This window comes from Perognathus longimembris, chromosome 26 (assembly GCF_023159225.1).
Source record: "Perognathus longimembris pacificus isolate PPM17 chromosome 26, ASM2315922v1, whole genome shotgun sequence".
NCBI classification, from domain to species: Eukaryota; Metazoa; Chordata; class Mammalia; order Rodentia; family Heteromyidae; genus Perognathus; species Perognathus longimembris.
Window position 1 is genome coordinate 5,823,623 of NC_063186.1, and position 19,499 is coordinate 5,843,121.

Consider the following 19,499-nt stretch of genomic DNA (forward strand, 5'->3'; position numbering starts at 1 on the left):
CTCACTCATGGGGAGCTGGTGGCTCGCGCCTGTCATCCTAGCTACTCGGGAGGCTGAGATCTGAGGATCGCGGTTCAAAGCCAGCCAGAGCAGGAAAGTTCATAAGACTTTTATTGAAACGCCCCAAATTTGAGACCCCCCCCCAAAGACCACTGAGAAGCCGATTCCGATGCAAAAGCCAAGAGTGGTTTATTAGCAAGCTCGAGCCCACAGGACACAGCCAAGATGGGCGAAGACCCTGAGCATAGATTACATCGGGGTTTTATAGTACCGAACAAACAAGTCTAGGGGATTCCCAGTTTAAAAAGACAGGTAATCCGGTTAACCTTTAGTGTGTTATCTAGTCCTGATTAGCTGGGGCTTTGTTGATTAACTGCAAGACTGTTAGTCAAAGTTTGCCAACGACCTCTGGTGTCAGCCTTCTCCTGTGATCGACCTGTTAGTCGGGGTGCTGCAAGGGACTTTTGGCGTCAGTCCCCTCCTGCTATGTACACATTAGTTACTTATTGGGGCAGTAACTTGTTCAGAGTCCCGTTATAGATTATCTTAATTGCCTGGTGGAACACCTGGCACTTCAAATATTTATCTGCTGATCTCTTGCTTGGGGCGTTTTACTGCAAGAAGGGGGTGGTTGATGCCTTTCTAGAAATTCGGGTCCTTGACTTGCTCCCTAGGGTCTGCCTTTTGTCACTGAGGTGAGAGGAATCTATAGTCCCCTGGAGCTGCCAGGAATTGGCCCTTACCTAGTAACAGAACTTGGTTAGTAGTTAATCACATCTATGAGCAACATATTCCAGCACACAGCACAATAATCAAACAAGGCAGTGAAGCGTCTTACAAACAATGGCCAAAGCATCCTCACTTTAACCTCTGGGTCCAGTGAAGTCTCTCTGGCTACCTTGATTATTTTAGACTGCATTTTTGTTCAGGCTTCACACTGGCGTGTCCTGCAGTGATTCCAGGAGGCTTCAGGGCCCGGTTAGGCCTGCAGCTACAATATGGAGGTGCCCCGGCTGCTCAGGTTCTTCGTTATCTCCGAGGAACCACCAGAAAAACCAGAAGTGGCGCTGTGGCTCCCAGCGGTAGAGCGCTAGCCTTGAGCAAAAAAGAGCTGGGAGCAGTGAATGTGTGTGTGTGTGTGTGTGTGTGTGTGTGTGGTTAATTTGCTTTTTTCCTCAAGGCTAGTTGGTGCTCTGCCATTTGAGCCACGCACGCTTTCATTTTGGGCTTTATTTTTGGTGATTGTTTGGAGATAAGCGTTTTCCTCAGCCCTTTTTCCTTCCCAGACTGGCTTTGAACTTTGAGCCTCGCTTCCTATAACCCCCTCAGGGAACAGGACGGAGACCAGTGGCCAGTCTAGGAACTCCCCCTCCATCCAGATGACCAGCACCCGGCCTGGGGGGGGGGGAAGGTGACGGGCAGAGTGCTCCCGTGTCTTGCTCAGGCCTGTCCCTTGCTGGCCGGGCCTGTGCTCTTTGCAGGAGAAGCAGAGGACCGCGGATGATGGCGAGCTCTGTGGAGACAGCCCTGCTTCGCCTGGAGGAAGTCTTTGCCGCCACCCTTGGCCCGCATGGACACCCTTCTCCTCCAGCCCCTTCTCTCTGCGGGTGAGTCTGGGTATTTAGAGGGCAGGCGGGGGGGGGGGGGGGGATCACAGGAATGGCCACCCCTCCCCCCACACACACACCCCCGGGGGGACAAAAGTCCTACTGTGTTGGACGATCGAAGCGGCAGTTTGCTCAGCGTCCAGTGGGCACCGTTGTATTGCTGCCTTTCCCCCGATGGGCGCTAGAGGGCGCTAGTGCCCACCCCACCCCTGGGGCTGGACCACGGTTCTGAGCTGCGTGTATGTGGCCTGGCTCCCAGCAGAAGCGCAGCCCTCGGAGCACTTGCAGCTCGTGCAGCGGCTGCAGGAGAGCGCCCGGGGCCTGCGGGAGGTGACCGACCGCAGCCTCCGGTCCCTGCGACACAGGCTGCGGCGTCCGTCCGGCAGCCTGAAGACCCTGCTGTTGCTGAACGGGGCGGACCAAGTCCTGAAGGCCTACGTCGAGTAAGCCAGGCCTCGCTCGGCTGTGGGGCTGGAGGGGTTAGCGTCTGAAAGCCAGGGGGTTCAGGCCCAGCATCCTAGCTACCCAGGAGACTGAGATCTGGGGGGGGTCTTGGTTCGAAGCCAGCCCGGGCGGGAAAGTCAGAGAGAGACTCCCATCTCCAAGGAACCCACCGGAAAGCCGGAAGCGCTAGCCTTGAGCAGAAGAGCTCAGGCGTGGAAAGGTGGGATCTGGGCCGGGCATGTGGCCTAGTGGGTAGAGCGCTCGCCCGGCATGCACGAAGCCCTGGGTTCGATTCCCCAGCACCACATATATAGAAAAGGCCAGAAGTGGCGCTGTGGCTCAAGTGGCAGAGTGCCCAGACCCTGAGTTCAAGCCCCGGGACTGGCAACAATAAGAACAGAAAGATGGAACCTGGGGCCGGAGGCTCAGGCTAGAGTAGGGGTGGGGTGGGGAGGGATGGGGTGCCGTCGGGCCTTGCAGGGTGCCCCTTGTGTCCCTGGAAGGTACATCGACTCCTACACGAACTGCGTCGTCTCCCCGGCCTTCGAGAAGGCGATAAAGAGGAGGAGGTGAGTTTGGTGCTGGGACTGGGGGCGGGGGGGAACCCCGAATGGTTATTAGTGTTTGGGGGGAGAGGGGGGGAGGACTGGTGACCCTGTGGGGGGGGGGGTTGCACAGATCAAAAATACAGCCGTGTCCTGGGCTGCTCTGCCGGGGTTGGGAAGTTGGGGTGGGGACAGGATGGGTGGGGGGAGGGAGGGTGACGCCGGGGCGTGGCCCCCCCCCACCCCCCCCCTTACGCAGCGAGTACTGGCGGGGCCAGAGCAAGGCCCTGCGGCAGACGCTGGCGGGCGTGAGCCCCGAGGGCCCCCCGGCCGCCATGTTGGCCCAGGCGCTCTGCCAGCCGCTGACCCAGCACGTGCAGCAGTACCTGATTCACCTCCTGTGCCTGAGCGACAGACTGGAGGAGGTGAGCGGGGGGGGGGGGGGGGGGGGGGGGGGGGGGCGGGAGGCCACGGCAAGCCAGGGAAGGGGGAGAAGAGGAGGAGGGGGGGGTCCAGGTTCAGAGGACCCCCCCCAGCCCACACTCAGAAGGAAGCCTGACCCCCTGGAACGTAGGATGCCCTTCTGGGGGGTACGGCGGGAGAGAGATAGCTGCACCCCGAAAAAAGGGGGCTCCGAGGACCCGCGTCCGGTCCTGTCCTGGCGGTGGAGGTGTGCGCGCGCCGTCTGATTTCCTCCGGAAGCTTCCCTCCCCCCTTCCCCGCCCTCACCCCCCCACCCCCCAGAAGAAGGGCTGGGCATCCGGCTGTCTGTCCTCCTGGCTAAGATCGGAGGACCAAGGATCGAAGCTGGACAGCCTTGACATTAAATAATAACAATAATAATAACAGTAATAGACACCAGGCCCTGAGTTCAGGCTCCAGGTCACACGTACACGCACGCACACACACACGCACACACACACTTGCCCTAAGTTCAAGCCTGCTGACCAGCAGGTGCCAGCACAGACCAGAGCCCGCACAGCTATGTCAGGGGTAGGGCAGGGCCCTCACCACGGTGGGGAAGGTGGCCTAGCGGTAGAGCACTCGCCTGGCGCGCGTGAAGCCCTGGGTTCGAGTCCTCGGCACCACCTACACAGAAAAAGCCAGAAGTGGCGCCGTGGCTCACGTGGCAGAGCAAAGGAGCTCAGGGACAGCGCTCAGGCCCTGAGTTCGAGCCCCTCAGCGTCTGCCTCCTCCGCCCTTGCAGGGCCACCCCCACCGGGCGCTGGTGACGAAAGCCATCGGCCTCTTTGGGGATCTGCAGTTGTTCATGAGACAGGCGCTGGACCAGGCAGCGGCCACCCAGAGCCTCTGGCCCACCCTCAGCGGCCGACCCAGGGTGAGCCGGGGGCCGCGGAGGAGGAGGGGGCTGCTGGCTGTCCGTTCCCTGACTCAGTTTCCCTTACCTGTGTTATGTATGGTGGTGGTGGGGGGGGGGCGGGTATGACTGGAGCTCCCGGTTCCCTTGAGCCTTGAGCACAAAGAAGCTCAGGGACGGCGCCCGGGCCCCAAGTTCGAGTCCCCCCTGAGCCCTGTGTCCGCCCTCCAGGACGCGCTCTGCACCCCCGCCCGCCGCCTCCTGCTGGACAGCCAGGACGTGCCCGTGACGGTCACCCCACTCCGGGCGGATCGCGTGCTGCTTTTCGATGACGTTCTCGTCCTGCTTCAGGTGTGGGGGGGGGGCGGGGGGAGGGAGGGAGGGGGGGGGGGGGACGCCGACTCGGACATCTTGGGACCGGTGAGGGTTCTGAGGTCAGGTTGAAAAGGAAGAGGCCGGGCGCCCGTGGTGGTGGTGGACACCTGAGATCCGGAGGATGGGGGTTCAAAGCCAGCCCGGGCAGGAAAGTCCGTGAGACTCTTTATCTCCAATAAACCACCAAAAAAAAAAAAAGCTGGAAGTGGCGCTGTGGCTCAAGCGCCACTCAAGTAAAGGAAGCTCGGGGACGGTGCCCAGGCCCCGAGTTCAAGCCCCACCTAGGACAAAGAGAAGGAAAGAAAGGAAAAGGAAGGAGGAACAGAAAAGAGACGCAGGGCGAACTCAGCACAGGACACAGTGGAGAATCAGGGGCACAGGGACCCGGCGGCTTATGGAGGGGACTTACATGGAAGGCCTCTAAAGCAGGAGGAGCCTGAGAGAAGCTTCTAGAAGTTTCTAGCACATTCTCACAGCTGCCAATGGACGTGGCGGGGGGGGGGGGGTGGGGGGGGGTGGGGCGGGGGATGGGACAGGCCTGTTCTGAGATGGGTAGTGAGGAGTGGCAGGCCCCAGGATGGGGGACCCCGGGATGGGGACCCTCTCTGAGGGCCGGCCTTGAGGATGAACCTCGTTGGGGGAGCAGGTGAGCGGCGTGGGTTCTGGGGGGGGGGGGGGGTGACCCTGATCTGTCCGTTCCCAGGGCCACGGCGTCCAGGCTTTCGATCTGAAGCTGGTGTGGGTGGATTCCAGGCAGGATGAGTGAGTGGCCCTCCCCTCCTCCCCCTCCCCCGCCCCCCCTCCCCCCCTCCCCGGCCCCTCCCCCCTCCCCAGGGCTCCCAGCTGGGTAGGGGGGGGGTGAAGGGCCTGTGTGTCCTCTCTGCCTGCCGTCTAGGTGCGGATGCTCCATCGTGACCCCCGAAGAGGAGTTCTCCTTGCGTGCCAGGGGCCCCGAGGGCCAGGTGGGGTGATCTGTGTTCTGGGGGGGCAGGCGGGGTGTGTGTGTGTGTGTGTGTGTGTGTGTGTGTGTGTAGAGAGTCCGAGTCAGGGCCCGGAGCTGGGTACTGCAGTGCCTCCCGCCTGTCATCCTGGCTGCCCCGGAGGCTGAGATCTGAGGACGGAGGTTCAAAGCCAGCCAGGGCAGGAAAAGTCCACGAGACTCCGATCTCCTGTGAAACCACCGGAGAACCGGAAGTGGCGCTGTGCGGCTCAAGGGGGCAGAGCGCCGGCCTTGAGCTCCAAGAGAGATCAGGGACGGCGCCCAGGCCCTGAGTTCAAGTCCCATGACAGACGGAAGGGATGATCCGATCGGGGGTCTGATGGGATCCCTGGCGTGTCGCGTCCTGTCCCTCTGGGGTTAGCCAGAGCCGGATGCCATCTGGGTCTGGGGGGTGGGGGTGCGGACGGGAGCCCCCCCCCCTTGCTGAAGGCGTCTTCCGAGTCTGTGACCTCCCTGGCCTTCTCCCCCCACCCCCCCCGCCCCCCCACATCAGGAGACCTGGCGGTGGAAGGCGGTGGCGGCCGTGCGCCAGGCCCTGCGGGGGAAGAAGGACTTCCCGGTGCTGGGGACCGGCCTGGAGCCGGCGGCCCCCCCTGCCCCCCCTGCCCCCCGCCGCCGCGGGGCCCACACCTTCCGCCGGGAGGGGGCGCTGTGCGGGGGCCACCTACGAGGGGGACTGGCGCTGGGGCCGGCCACACGGCAAGTGAGCGAGCGGGCGGTGGGGGGGCGGGGGGGGGTGGGTGGGGGGGCGGGGTCTGTTTTTTGGGGTGTAGGGAAAGCACCCACACCAGGTAGAACCGGGCCAGAGAGAGATCAGGGGTTGGGGGGGGGGGACTCTTGAGCACGTGTGCCACTGGTGGCGGCCGTGGCTTCTGGGGGTCCTGAGACCCCCCCCGGGGGTTCTGCCCCCCCCTCTTGTTCCAGTGGGACCCTCAAATGGCCGGATGGACGGAACCACGCGGGGGAGTTCCGCGGTGGCCTGGAGCACGGGTGAGCGTGGGAAGGGCGCGTGCGTGCGCGTGAAGGGGGCACCTTTGATTTTCACACCCCCCCGCCCCCCCGCTCCCCCCGCCCCCCCCCGCCCCCCGGCTGTCAGCTTAGGTATCCGCCTGCTGCCCGCGGGCGCCGAGGACGCGTTCGACTGCTACAAGTGCCACTGGCGAGAGGGGCGCATGCGCGGCTACGGCGTCTGCGAGTAAGCCAGCCCCCCCCCCCGTTTCCCCCCCGCCACCACCCCGCGGATGGGGAGGGGGGCTGGGGGGGGGCGCCGAGCAGCCGGGCAGCCCCTGTGTGGGGGCCTCTCTTTGCAGGTACAGCACGGGGGAGATCTACAGGGGCCACGTGGAGGCCGGCCTGAGGCACGGCTTTGGGGTTCTGGAGAGCGAACCCCACGCCCCCCGGGGCTTTAAGTACACCGGCCATTGGGAGGGGGGGCAGAGGAACGGCTTCGGGGTCCAGGACGACGCCGGCAGGTGAGCACGCGTGGCCACGGGGGGTGCTGGGCCCTCAGACGTTGTCTTTGATTTGGGGGGGGTGGGGGGAAGCAGTCCTGGGGCTTGAACTCGAGTACACTGAGGTTCCCGGTGGGGGGGGTGGAGACACGACACCCCACGCACCCCCCCCTCCCCAGGGGCGAGCGCTACATTGGCATGTGGCTCGCCGATCGCCGCCACGGGCCCGGCATTGTGGTCACCCAGGCGGGGGTCTGCTACGAGGGAACCTTCCAGATGGACAAGATGGTGGTGCGTGGGGAGCCCTTTCCATGTGGACGTCGGGCGGGGTGGACGGGGGGGGTGGGGGGGAGGAGGGCTGGGGTTCCCATCCCAGGCCTGCTCTCAGCCAGATCTTTGACCCTCCCCCAGCCTCAGTTTCCCCTGCACCCACACCGGTCGGTCAATCACTGGTTCTTGACAGTAGACTCCGGTTAACGAGAACGAAGGGTTCGCAGAGCCGGGGGCCCGGAGTTCAAAGCCAGCCTCGGGGCGGCAAGATCTGCGAGACTCTTTATCCTCCAGATAACGGACGTTCCTGCCCGGGCTGGCTTTGAACTGCGATCCTCGGCGCTCAGCCCCCGTGGCCCGGCGGAGGATCCCGCTGTGGCACGGCCCCAGGGGGGAGCGGGGGTGGTGACGGGGGCCCGGCGCCGCCCCTCTCTCTCCGTGGTCAGGGCCCTCCCCCCATTCCCCAGCCCTTCTCCCCAATTCCCACTCTCGCTCTTCTCCCCGGATTCCTCCCAAGGGCCCCGGCGTCCTCCTGTTTGAAGATGACTCCTTGTACGAAGGCGCCGTCACCAGGGACCTGAAGCCCACGGGGAAGGTGAGGGGCCACGGAGGCCGGGGCCACGGAGGCCAGGGCCACGGAGGCCGGGGCCACGGAGACCGGGGGGCCATGCCAGACATCTTTTTCTGTTGTCTCCCTGGCCAAGTTGGGGCGACAATGATCCTGCCAATGATTCTGGGACAGAACGATGTTGCGCGCGCCCCTCAATGGCCTCCAGTTTAGAATGCGTGCCACCCCCCCCACACCCCACACCCCCACTCCTGCCATCACTCTGGGCGGCTTCGGGCGGCTGTACCCCTCGTTAATAGCCTCAGCCAGGCTGATGGACGTGGGAGGGGGAGCCCAAGGTGCTGCCCAGCCTTCAAACCTTGGAAATACCGGAGGCTGCTGGATCTGGGACAGAACCAGGGCCCTGCGGGGTGCAGAATGGGGTGCACGCATGAAGGGGTACCCTCTGCGGCACCCCAGACATCGAGGATTGCCCTCCCTCTCCGGGGAGCTCCTTCTCTCCATCTCTCAGTGCTTTGCCCCCCCCCAAGCAGAGAGGCAAAGGTGTTTCGGGGGACGGTTGGATGGACAGACATGTCTGACGCCCTCCCCGCCCCCCCCCCCCCCGCAGGGCACGTTCACCTTCCCCAATGGCTTTGTCCTGGAAGGTCTGCTGAGCAATGGGCCAGGAGGTGGGCTGTCCACACAGGGGGTACTGGACACCTCGGCCCTCCCTCCCGATCCAAGCCACACCTGGAAGAGGTAACCGCTGGGGTCTTCCAGCTGGGGTCTTCCTGAGCCCGACTGTCCCCAAGGCTTTTCCCCCTGCACCCCAACGACTTCGATCTCAGCGAAGACACAGGGAGCCCAGGGCCACCATGGCTTGGCCCCGAACTGTTAGAGGGTGGGGGTGACGATGACACCATTCATTGTCAAGCTGGGGGAGGGGATAGGAATAGAATGTATAGGCTTTATTGACGTGTGCCCGTCCTGGGGCTTGAACTCGGGGCCTGGGCGCTGTCCCTGAGCTTCTTTCTGCTCAAGGCTAGCGCTCTACCACTTGAGCCACGGCGCCACTTCCGGCTTTTTCTGTGTTTGTGGTACTGAGGAATCGAACCCAGGGCTTCACGTATGCAAGGCGAGCGCTCTACCGCTAGGCCACATGCCCGGCCCCCACTGGGTCTCTCTCCATCCAACTTGACCTTCAGCTCTCCAGCTCCGCCATCTTCTCTTCTCCATCTCCCCAGGATTTTCGGTGGCCTGTCTCTTCTTCGGGGCAGAATACGTCTCCTCCTCTTCCTCCTCTTCTTCCTCCTCCTCCTCTCTGGTTCTCTCTCTCCTCATGGAGTCTTGGAGGTCAGCCCCCCCTCTGCATGATCACAGTTGCCTTTCCCTCCCCCAACTATTTCTGGGGGGGATCCAGGCTGGTCCCCAGCCCTCCTCCATCTCTCCTCCCATGTAGGCAGCTGGGCGTGGATGCCTTCCCCAGGGAGCACCGCTGGCACGGTGTCTTCGACCCCTTCTGGGCCTTTGTGGGCGAGGGCTGCCCGGGGGAGCTCCTGGAGGCCGTGCTGGGGTTCCACGTGCACAGACTGAAGGAGCTTCGCGGGCCCCAGGAAGGCCTGTGCTGTCAGAGGTGAGCGGGGCGGGGTGGGGGGTGGGGGTGGTGCTGGAGGGGGGCAGCCACCCCCCCCACCCCGGCATGGGTAAAGACAGGCGGTGTCCCAGGGGCGGCCCGGAGGACGGCGCGGGAGCCATGAATCGAGTCCTGGAAGAGATCCTGCACCACCGGGAGCCTGAGGCCTTGCAGCCCTTCCTCAGGAAGGTACGGGGCCCCGCGTGGGTCGCCCCCATGCCTGTTCTGTTGCTGTTCAAGGCTCTACTTCCTGTTTCCTGGGGGGGGGGGGCGGGCTCCTTGGGGATCAGAGCCCCGCAGGCTTTCTCCCCCCCCCCCCCCCCCCCCCCGCTGGCGTGGGTGCGTGATCCGCCGGCTCTCGGCCCGCCGCGTTGCCCAGTGCCCGGCCGTCTGGTCTCTCCCAGGCGCTGAGCGACGCCCGGCACCCGCTGGGGAAGCTGCTGCGGGCGCTGGCGCTCACCTTCCAGGCCGCGTTCACGGGCGTGGGGGCCAATAAGCACCTGCAGGGCCTGGCCTGCGACGAGGTGAAGCAGCACGCCCGGGGGCTCTGGGCGGCCTACAGGTGAGGCGGGGGGCCCCGGGGGGAGGGGGGGGGCTCAGCATGGAGCCTGAGGCCTGGGGACCGCGGTTCAAAGCCAGCCCGGGGCAGGAAAGTCCGTGAGACTCTCGTCTCCAGCGAACCCCCCGGGAGACCAGTTGGCCTGGTACACAGACGCTCAGGGACGGCCCTGAGTTCGAGCCCCAGGACCGACCGGTGGGCACGCGCGCACAAAACCCCCAGAATCAAACCTCTTGCTCTGCCGTGGGCGAAACAGCCGCCCTTCCTTCAAGCCCTGTCAATCAGCTCCAATCCCAGGCCGAGCCATGAGCCTGTGGAACATTCTAGAACGTTCTAGATCGTTCCTTCTGCCGTGGAGGGGAGCCGGTGGAATCCCGCGGCCCACGTCCTTTGAACGTCCCCCCCCCGTGGGGGCCCCCGGGGCCGTGGCTTTGGGCACGATGGTCCTCCGTCACGCGTGGTTGTGCGTCAGCCCGGCTCCCTGGTTGGTTGGCAGGGCTCTGCTGCGGGTGGCCTTGGAGAGCAAGGGTCAGGCCTTGGAAGAGGAAGACGAAGACACGAGGTGACTGCCCTGGCGGGGTGAGGGGGGGGGTGGGGAGACACGGACGCGTTCACACAGAGCCAGGCCCACTGAATCCATGCCCCCCCCCCCAGGCCTAAAGCCAGTCCTCCATTTTATCTTCAGGTGGTTCCTGCTTAGAGGAGTCTGCTTGTGACTCCATGACCGGGGGGGGGGCCTAGGAAGCCTGGGGTGTGGGGTCAGAGGTCGGAACAGCCCTGGGGGGGGCCGTGGGGATGGGGGTGGAGGAGGGCAGGGCAGGGCTGGCCGGGGAGGGCCGTCAGCAACTTGGTGACAGGGTCCTGGTCCCTGGGCATGCTGATGTTTCCTCGCACACACGCGTGAAGCCCTGGGTTCGATTCCTCGGCACCGCATGCACAGAAAAAGCCGGCCGTGGCGCCGTGGCTCAGGCGGTAGAGCGCCCGCCTTGAGCTCAGGGGTGGCGCCAGGGCTCTGAGTTCAAACCCTGGGGCGTCCTGTGTGGCACTAAGACCTCCCGGCGCTCCTGCCTGCCGGGCCGGTAAGGAGTCTCCCCAACTTCTCCCTGCTCCCCAGAAACCAGCAGGTGCACGGCGTGATGCTGCCGCTCGTGCTGCCCAGCTTCTACTCGGAGCTCTTCACGCTCTACCTGCTTCTCCACGAGAGAGAAGACAGCCTCTACAGCCAGGGCTTCACCCACCTGAGCCTGCTTCCCGACGCCAAGCTGCTGGAGTTCCTGAACGTGCGCAAGTAAGCCCCCCCGTGCCCCCTGTAGCCGACGGAGCCCCGTCTTCAACACGAAGCGGGGGGGGGGGGGGGAGGGTTGATCCTAGGTCGCCTCCTACGAGGGCTGGGACTTCAGGTACGGCTGGATCTAGGTGCTTACGGCTTCTCCCTTTTGAACTCAGACCCTGCTCGGTCAGACCAGCACACAGCAAAGCCTCCCGTCTCTCTTTTACCATTTCAGGCGTTTTTGGCCCCTCAGTGATATCAAGCTGACGAGCGAACAGGTGAGAAGGCAGCCCATAGAGGCCCCCCCACGCCCCCGGAGGGGGGACCTGAACCCCCTCATTAGAAATGTGCCCTGGGCGTATGTGGGCAGAGAAGGAAGCTTAGGGGGGCTCGAACTCGGGGCCTGGGCCGCTTGTGCTCAAGGCGAGGGCTCTACCACGTGAGCCACAGCGCCACCTCTGGCTTTTTCTGTGTCTGTGGTGCTGAGGATTCGAACCCAGGGCCTCATGCGTGCTAGGCGAGCGCTCTGCCACTGAGCCACCTTCCCAGCCCCGGGATCTTAGTTTTTGAACCCAGTTTGGGTTCAAGGATCAACAGAAAGCAAAAGAAATGGCTACACACACCCCGTCTCCCCACGCCTGCCTCCTCGGGGTGGTCTGAGATCCGAGGCTCCCCCGGTTCAAAGCCAACCTGAGCGGAGAAAGCCACGAGACTCAGCTCCCGCCTTAGCCAGCCTCGTGGTCCACGTGGTAGAGCACAGGGTCCTGAGTTCGAGTCCCCGTCCTGGCGGCCATCTTGGCTTCCCCCCCCTCCCCCCTTTGCCCCGCAGAGCTCTTCCCCAGCCGGAGACGCGTGCTTCCTGTCCGCCACCCGCTGTCTGCAGAAGATCCTGTGAGTCTGGGCCCCGGGGCTGCGGGCTGGGATGCGGCGGGGGCCGGGGTCTTGACCTCAGGTCCCCCCCCCCCGCCCCCCGACAGCACCACGGTGGATCCCCGCGCCAAGTTGGAGGTGCTGGAGGGGACGTTCCGGGAGGTGGAGGCCACGGTGACCCGGCTGCTGGGCCGGGAGCACAAGCTGGCCATGGACGACTTCCTGCCCCTGCTCATCTACGTGGTGTCGCGCGCCCGGTGAGGGGGGGGTGGATCGGGGGGGGGGGGGGCTCCCGAGGTCCAGGAGGAGGGAGGGTACCAGAGGCGAGGACCACACCTTCCCGCTTCCTCTTCCTTCCCCCCCACCCCCCGCCTTGATTTTGTCGGTCGCGGGTCTTGAACTCGGGACCCCGAGCTCTCGCTGCTCAAGGCGCCACTTCCGGTTTCCCGGCGGTTCCGTGGAGATCAGGGGCCCGAGCGGGCTTCGAACCCGGATCCTCGGATCTCAGCCTCCCGAGTGGGGGGGGGGGCTGCTCCGGGGACACCGGGGTTCGCGGGTTCACGGGGCGCCTTCCCCCCCCCCCCCCCCGCCCGCCGCGTCCAGCATCCAGCATCTGGGGGCCGAGCTGCACCTGCTCCGGGACATGATGGAGCCGGGCCACGCGGGCGGCCTGCACGACTTCCTGCTCACGGCGCTCGAGGTGAGGGGGCGCGGAGGGGGGGGCTAGGGAGGGTGGGGGTGATGGCTGTACTGGGTTTGGGGGGGTGGGCAATATGGTGGGGAGCGGGCGGGCCTCTCTGCCTCACCTCTAACCCTCTTTTTGTTTTTGCCAGTCCTGGGTCTTGAACTCGGGGCCTGAGCACTGTCCCTGGCTTCTTCCCGCTCAAGGCTAGCACTCTGCCACTTGAGCCACAGCGCCCCCTCTGGCCGTTTTCTGTATATGTGGTGCTGGGGAATCGAACCCAGGGCCTCATGTACACGAGGCGAGCACTCTACCACTAGGCCACATCCCCAGCCCCGGCCTCTAACCCTCCGCCTTCCTCCCCAGTCCTGCTACGAACACATCCAGAAGGACTACATCAGGCTGCACCGGCTGCCGGCCCGCTGGGACTCCACGAAGCTCTGGTAGCCCGGTCGTTCCGGGGGGGCCTCGCGCCCGTCATCCTGGCTACTCAGGAGGCTGAGACCTGAGGATCGCGGTTCAAAGCCAGCCCCGGGCCAAACAAACAAACAAACCGACCAACCACAAAGAGCTGTGAGGTTCTCTTACCTCCCAGCAAAAACGTGGGAAGCAGAGCTGCAGCTCACGCGCTAGCCTTGAGCACAAAGAAGCCAGGGACGGTGCCCAGGCCCCGAGTTCGAGCCCCCCAAAAACAACACCAACCACATGGATTTCAGCATGGGACTGTGATTGAACGCGTGGAGTCTGGGTATTAAATAAGCTCTGCTTTGGGGCATTGTGCGATAATGAACGTTGTGCTACTCAGCAGAGAAATCCGGTGGGGAGGGAGGGGGCCGGGGGTCCCCCCCCCCCCGCCGTCGTCAAGGCCGCGGGGTGCGCTCAGCCAACGTTCGCCCCCTTTTCAGTCTCTTCCGGATGGTTCCGCAGCCTCAGCTTCGTTTCCAGCCGCTGTTTCCATTCTTCTCTCAGCCTTAAAAGCGAGAAAGCGAGAAGGCGAGAAGGCTGGGGAGGTGGCTCAGCGGTAGAGCGCTCGCCTAGCACGCGCGGAGCCCCGGGTTCGAGTCCCCAGCGCCCCATACACGGAAGAAGGCCAGAACTGGCGCTGTGGCTCACGCGGCAGAGCGCTGAGCCTTGAGCACGAAAGCTCAGCGACAGCGCCCGGGCCCTGAGTTCGAGCCCCGCGACTGACACAGAGAGAGAGAGGCGAGGGGGCTGCGCACCTCCTGAGAGCGCTCCTCCCCAGCCGGTGCTCCTCGGACTCGCGGTAGCGGGTCTGCTTGCCGATCTCCCTCTCCCAGAAGCGCTTGAGCTCGTGGCAGGTGCTCTGGCAGAAGACCTCGCGGCGACTGTACTGACTGTTCATCCCCTGCAACAGAACAGCCGCGTGCGCACCAGAACAGTCCTGGGGCTCGAACTCGGGGCCTGAGCACTGTTCCCTGGCTTCTTTTTGCTAGCACTCTGCCACCTGAGCCACAGCGCCACCTCTGGCCGTTCTCTATAGATGTGGTGCCGGGGAATCGAACCCAGGGCTTCATGTATAGGAGGCGAGCGCTCTTGCCACTAGGCCATATCCCCCAGCCCCAGCCCCAGAACATTCTTTCGGTTTGTTGTTTAAATCGTTTGTCTCGGGGCTTGAACTCACGACGCTGTCCCTGAGCTCTTTTTACTCAAGGCTAGCAGCACTCGACTGCTTTGAGATCATCCTGCCCCCGGGGCTGGCTTTGAACCACGATCCTCAGATCTCAGCCTCCTGACTAGCTAGCTAGGATGCCGGGCGGGAGCCGCCACCGGTGCCCGGCCCGTGAGAATCGCACCTGCCATTACCACCGAGCACCGGCCTTGAGCAAAGAAGCCGAGCAGTAGTGCAAAGCCCGGACTTCCAGGGCTGTGCACAAGCAAAACAGAGCTCACATCACAGTGCAGAAGCAGAAAGAAAGCACCGGCAATCGGTACACACACACACACACACACACACACACACACACACACCTTTTTTATTTGTACTTCCTTGGAAACCCAAGGCTTGTCTTTGATAAACCATGGCCTCCATTCTTTTTTTTCTGCCAGTATCGGGGTTTGAACTCAGGGCCTGAGCACTGTCCCTGAGCATCTTTTTGCTCAAGGCTAGCACTCTACCACTTGAGCCACAGCGCCCCTTCTGGCTTTTTCTATATATGTGATGCTGGGGAATCGAACCCAGGGCTCCATGCATGCTAGGCGAGCGCTCTACCACTAAGCCACATTCCCAGCCCTGTCCCCCCCCTCCCCCTCTATTCTTTTGAGTCTCTTCAAGAGGATCACATAGTGGTTCCCGCCTGTCATCCTGGCTACTCAGGAGGCTGAGATCTGAGGACCAGGGTTCGAAGCCAGCCCAGCCTGGGCAGGAAATCCCGTGAGACTTTTTTATCTCCAATAAACCACTCGGAAAAAGCCAGAAATGACGCTGCGGCTCAAGTGGTAGAGCTGTAGCCTTGAGCACACAGAAGCTCAGGGACAGCGCCCGGGCCATGAGTTCAAACCCCAGGACCAGCATTAATAAAAGATTACAAGGAATCTATTTAGACCCCAAACTCCATCCCAGGCTGTCGGGAAAGTCCGCCTTCTTTACCTTCCAGAGGAATCTGCTGCTCTCTCTTGGTGGCGTGGGGGGGGGGGCGGTACTGTAGAGAAAGAGAATTCTTGTATTATTATTTGGGGCTCCCCAGGGGTTCACGGTCTGGTTCCCCGAACCTTAGCGTCCCCGCTTGTTTTATACGCGGGGTGGGGCCGCAGCCGAAGTCTCTCCTCCTATCAAAGCCACAGTTAAGTCGCAGAACCACGGAGCTGGCTTTCCGGGGGGTTCGGTGGCCTGATTCCTGATGAAAAATGAAAGTCCCCAGCACCCCTGAGGCAGATCAGCGGTAGGACCGGCAGGCCCTGGGGTGGGGGATGGGGGGTGGGGGGGTAACAGGTCCATGACTTGGCTTGACGCGATCTTAAGAAAGGTATGCTGCGCTTTAGGGGTGCTTAATCCATGGATTGGGCCGGGGTGATGACATTTCACGTGGCCTCCCCCCATGGTGAGAACGGAGGACTGACAACCACCAGCGACCCTGGGCTTCTCCAATCAAAGGCCGTCAACCAAGAAAGGTTCTCAGGGCTGGGAAGGTGGCTCGGTGGTTAGAGCGCTCGCCTAGCAGGCAGGAAGCCCTGGGTTCGAGTCCTTAGCACCACAGACACAGATGAAGCCGGAAGCGGCGCTGTGGCTCAAGTGGCAGAGCGCTAGCCTTGAGCAAAAAGAAGCTCAGGGACACAGTGCCCAGGCCCTGAGTTCAAGTCCCAGGACTGGCGGAATAAAAAAAAAGGTTCTCAAATTGTTGCCCAACTGAGCCCCACCCCATTCTCCTGCTGTCCCTTCTCTAGAAAAGGAGCTGCCCGGGCCTTGGGCCGTGGCCAGCCTCAGCCTCCGTGAACTGTCTCCCTTCGCCCCCAAAGGCGTGTCTGGGCAGCTGTGACCACATTTGCCCCCCCCCCCACGCCTTGCCCAAAATAATCTTGGAAAGTACTGCCAGAGAATCTCCCTCATTCTCATTTTTCTTCAGAGAATGCCCTGGAAGAATGACCAGTGGAGAGGCGGGTCAAATCCAGGCAGGCAGGCAGCTTAGGAGCTGTGTCCCTCCATCCCTTCAGCCCAGCAAGACCTGCTTAATCCAGGGGGAATGAGATACGGGGGGCCGACTCACAACGGGCGTGGAAAAGGTCAGGCCAAGGCAGGACTTCATCAAGAAGGCAGCTCTGGGGGCTGGGGATATGGCCTAGTGGCAAGAGTGCTTGCCTCATATACATGAGGCCCTGGGTTCGATTCCCCAGCACCACATGTACAGAAAACGGCCAGAAGTGGTGCTGTGGCTCAAGTGGCAGAGTGCTAGCCTTGAGCAAAGAGAAGCCAGGGACAGTGCTCAGGCCCTGAGTTCAAGCCCCAGGACTGGCCAAAAAAAAAAAAAAAAAGATGGCAGCTCTGTGCATGTGTGTGTGTGTGTGTGTGTGTGTGTACTAAGGGCTTGGACTCAGGGCCTGGGCACTGTCCCTGAGCTTCTTTTGCTCAAGGCTAGCACTCTGCCACTTGAGCCGCAGTGCCACTTCTGACCTTTTCTGTGTCTGGGGTACTGAGGAATCGAACCCAGGGCTTCCTGCATGCTAGACGAGCGCTCTACCAACGCCACCTTTGACACGCAAGGTTAGCTCTCTACTTGGAGCCGCAGCTCTAGCGTTCTGGTGGTTCCTTGGAGATAACACTCTCCCGGACTCTCCAGCCCAGGGTGGCTTTGAACCTCAATCCTCACATCTCAGCCTCCCGAGGAGCTAGGATGACAGACACGAGCCACTGACGCCCAGCTTGTGAAACTCTTACCTCCAACCAAGCACAAAAAAGCCGTGGCTCGAGTGTAGGGCACTAGCCATGAAACACAAAAGCTCAGGGACGGCAACTAGGCCCAGAGTTCAAGGCCCAGGGCAGGCAATAAATAAATAAGGACATAAGAGCACTAGTAAGGAAGACTTAATAGAATTCAACATAAGACGTGGACACAAGCTAAATAGAGCTGACTTTTACTGGTCGTGAAACTCATATGATATTTATAATTAAATGTTTGGGGGCGGGCGGGGGGGGAAGGGCACATGTTGATTAGCAATGACTTTGCACCAAGAGGCAGGTGCCAGCCAGCAAGAAAGCAGTCCATCCCGGGAGTGCCGGACCCGAACTCTCGGAAAGCCGTGAAGCGATCGTCCCATCACACGAGCCCCTGGAAGACAGAGACACTTGCTCTTCGTCTTGGCCTGACACGATTGTCCTCAAGAACCAAAGAGTAAGTGTGTGTGTGTGTGGGGGGGGGTGGGCAACGTCTGAGAAAGGCAACGTGATTGTGCAATCAGCAGGATGGACGGTGGGGGGGGGGGAAGCCACAGACTTGTGAGATCTCTTGTGAGACCACCAAAAAGCCGGACGTGGCGCTGTGGCTCAAGTGGTAGAGCGCCAGCCTTGAGCCAAAAGAGCTCAGGGGACAGCGCCCAGGTCTGGAGTTCAAGTCCCACGACTGACTGACTGACTAGATGGGATGAATTACCGCAGTCTTGAAGGAACGGCTGGCGGAAAGCAGTGGACTTGGCCCTGCCAGCACCGACACAGGGAACATTTCCTGGGCAGCCAGCTCCCGTGCGGTATAGAGCCACAGTGCCTGCGACAAACAGATAATGTGGATTGAAATCCTCCCTTCTGTCATCCGCCATCATGGCTGAAGGCGAGACTCTTTTATCTCCAATGAACCCCCAAAAAGTTGGAAGTGGAGCTGTGGCTCAAGGAGTAGAGCGCTAGCTTGGAGTGAAAAAAGAAGTTTAAGGACAGCACCTCGGGCCCCGAGTTCAAGTCCCACGGCCCGCACCTACGTCTAAAAAAGAAAACTTCTCTCTCCTTCCCTCCCTGCTCCCCGCCCCCCCAAGCTCCCCCCCCCCACCAACCGCTTACTGTTTGTGGGTGCTGTGTTCACAGTTCCGTCGTAGAAAGAGGGGGGGCAGGCGCAGAAGGACCCCAAGATGCAAGTCCCCCCGTGAGACAGCAGGTCTTGTTAAGTGTCTTGCCTAAAGTGCAAGAGGGTGCAAGGAAATGAAAACTCCAGGGGCTGTGTCTGCCAAGAAAGAAGGCTCACGGGGCACCCGAGCCCCCTGAACCAGGACAGAACATGCTGGAAAGAAAGCAGGCTGGTCTTACTGTCCTGAATCGCCATGGATGGCACCAGCTGGAAAGGGCTGAGCGCGGCGGGCCTCTGGGTCATCGCTCACAGATGGGTGTGCAAGGTCACCATGGCTCAATCCTGAGGGATACACGGACACCTGTGATCACACACACACACACACACACACACACACACACCACACACGGGGCCTGGCTTCAACCCCATCTCTACCCCCTCTCCGTCCCCGCGCCCGCCCCCCCCCAAAATACTACTAGCATCATCAAAAAAAAAAAGTGACCCCACCCCCCAAATAAAATTCTCTCACCAACAACGCATCCCGGTTGAAACGCGTTGAAAATGGCCATCAGCAGAACCACGCTAGGAGGAGGAAACCGGGCAGTCGTGAGCCAGTGCCAAATCAGGTAAATCACGCGGGGTCCCATCTAACTACAGATGAAGCGTGCGTTGTAAGCCAGGACCTCCCTTTTTGTAATCAGAGGCTGGCTCGGGCAACCAAGAAAAGGTGGACAACTGGCCTGGCACAGCCATTAGGTCTCAGATCTCTTTTTCTTTTTTTTTGGCAGTCCTGGGCCTTGAACTCAGGGCCTGAGCACTGTCGTCCCTGGCTTCCTTTTGCTCAAGGCTAGCACTCTGCCACCTGAGCCACAGCGCCCCTTCTGGCCGTTTTCTGTATATGTGGTGCTGGGGAGTCGAACCCAGGGCCTCCGCTGTGCTCACCTTCGGCATCCCAGTTTACCCGGGAGGCTGAGATCTGAGGATCGTGGTTCGAAGCCAGCCCCAGCCGACAGTGAAAGTCCCTGAGACTCTCACCTCCAATGAAATCACAGGGAAAAAGAAAAAAAACCCGAAAGTGGCGCAAAAGTGGTAGAGCGCTCGCCTTGAGCACAAAGAGGTTCAGGGACAGCGCCCGGGCCCCAAGTTCAAGCCTCACGATTGGCCAAAAAAAAAATAAAATAAAATAAAAAATAAATAAATAAATAAGAAATAAATAAGAAAAATAGCAATAAAAGTATATTTAAGCAATTCAAATACAGCTATGTGCCGAGCTACATAAAGGGCGAAGCACGTTTTATAAACCATCGCGACTGAACCTGTCCTTTCGGGTTTTAAAAAGCTCTACTACTTCTGACCTTTTACAAAAGCAGATGTGCTTTTTTTTTCTTTTGGTTGTGACTCTTGATATTACGAATCCAAGA

The 19,499-nt window shown here is 61.6% G+C and overlaps 2 protein-coding genes and 1 long non-coding RNA gene across 3 annotated transcripts; 1 reads left to right on the top strand and 2 right to left on the bottom strand.

Annotated features, from left to right (window-relative positions):
- Positions 1-1,461: 1,461 nt before the first annotated feature.
- Als2cl (ALS2 C-terminal like) lies at positions 1,462-13,052 on the top strand. The gene is given in 27 exon segments (XM_048334423.1): positions 1,462-1,560; positions 1,562-1,607; positions 1,870-2,050; positions 2,555-2,620; positions 2,856-3,021; positions 3,804-3,935; positions 4,146-4,265; positions 4,993-5,051; positions 5,185-5,251; positions 5,783-5,944; positions 5,946-5,992; positions 6,214-6,279; positions 6,386-6,484; positions 6,600-6,761; positions 6,920-7,031; positions 7,528-7,605; positions 8,189-8,319; positions 9,020-9,193; positions 9,286-9,382; positions 9,598-9,755; positions 10,249-10,314; positions 10,867-11,040; positions 11,258-11,300; positions 11,852-11,913; positions 12,000-12,149; positions 12,496-12,592; positions 12,941-13,052. Coding segments are annotated over 27 exon segments (2,856 nt in total). The 5' UTR covers positions 1,462-1,500; the 3' UTR covers positions 13,022-13,052.
- A 401-nt stretch (positions 13,053-13,453) lies between these two features.
- On the bottom strand, positions 13,454-15,282 carry Fam240a (family with sequence similarity 240 member A). The gene is made up of 3 exons (XM_048334422.1): positions 15,183-15,282; positions 13,795-13,940; positions 13,454-13,544 (listed from the first exon to the last, which is right to left on the bottom strand). Exons 2-3 carry the CDS (start codon positions 13,935-13,937, stop codon positions 13,454-13,456), a joined length of 234 nt encoding a protein of 77 aa, XP_048190379.1. The 5' UTR covers positions 13,938-13,940; positions 15,183-15,282.
- A 1,998-nt stretch (positions 15,283-17,280) lies between these two features.
- On the bottom strand, positions 17,281-18,181 carry LOC125342302. Its single transcript, XR_007209214.1, has 3 exons — positions 18,075-18,181; positions 17,677-17,787; positions 17,281-17,355 (listed from the first exon to the last, which is right to left on the bottom strand). It is a non-coding gene; the product is annotated as an uncharacterized LOC125342302 (long non-coding RNA).
- Positions 18,182-19,499: the final 1,318 nt, after the last annotated feature.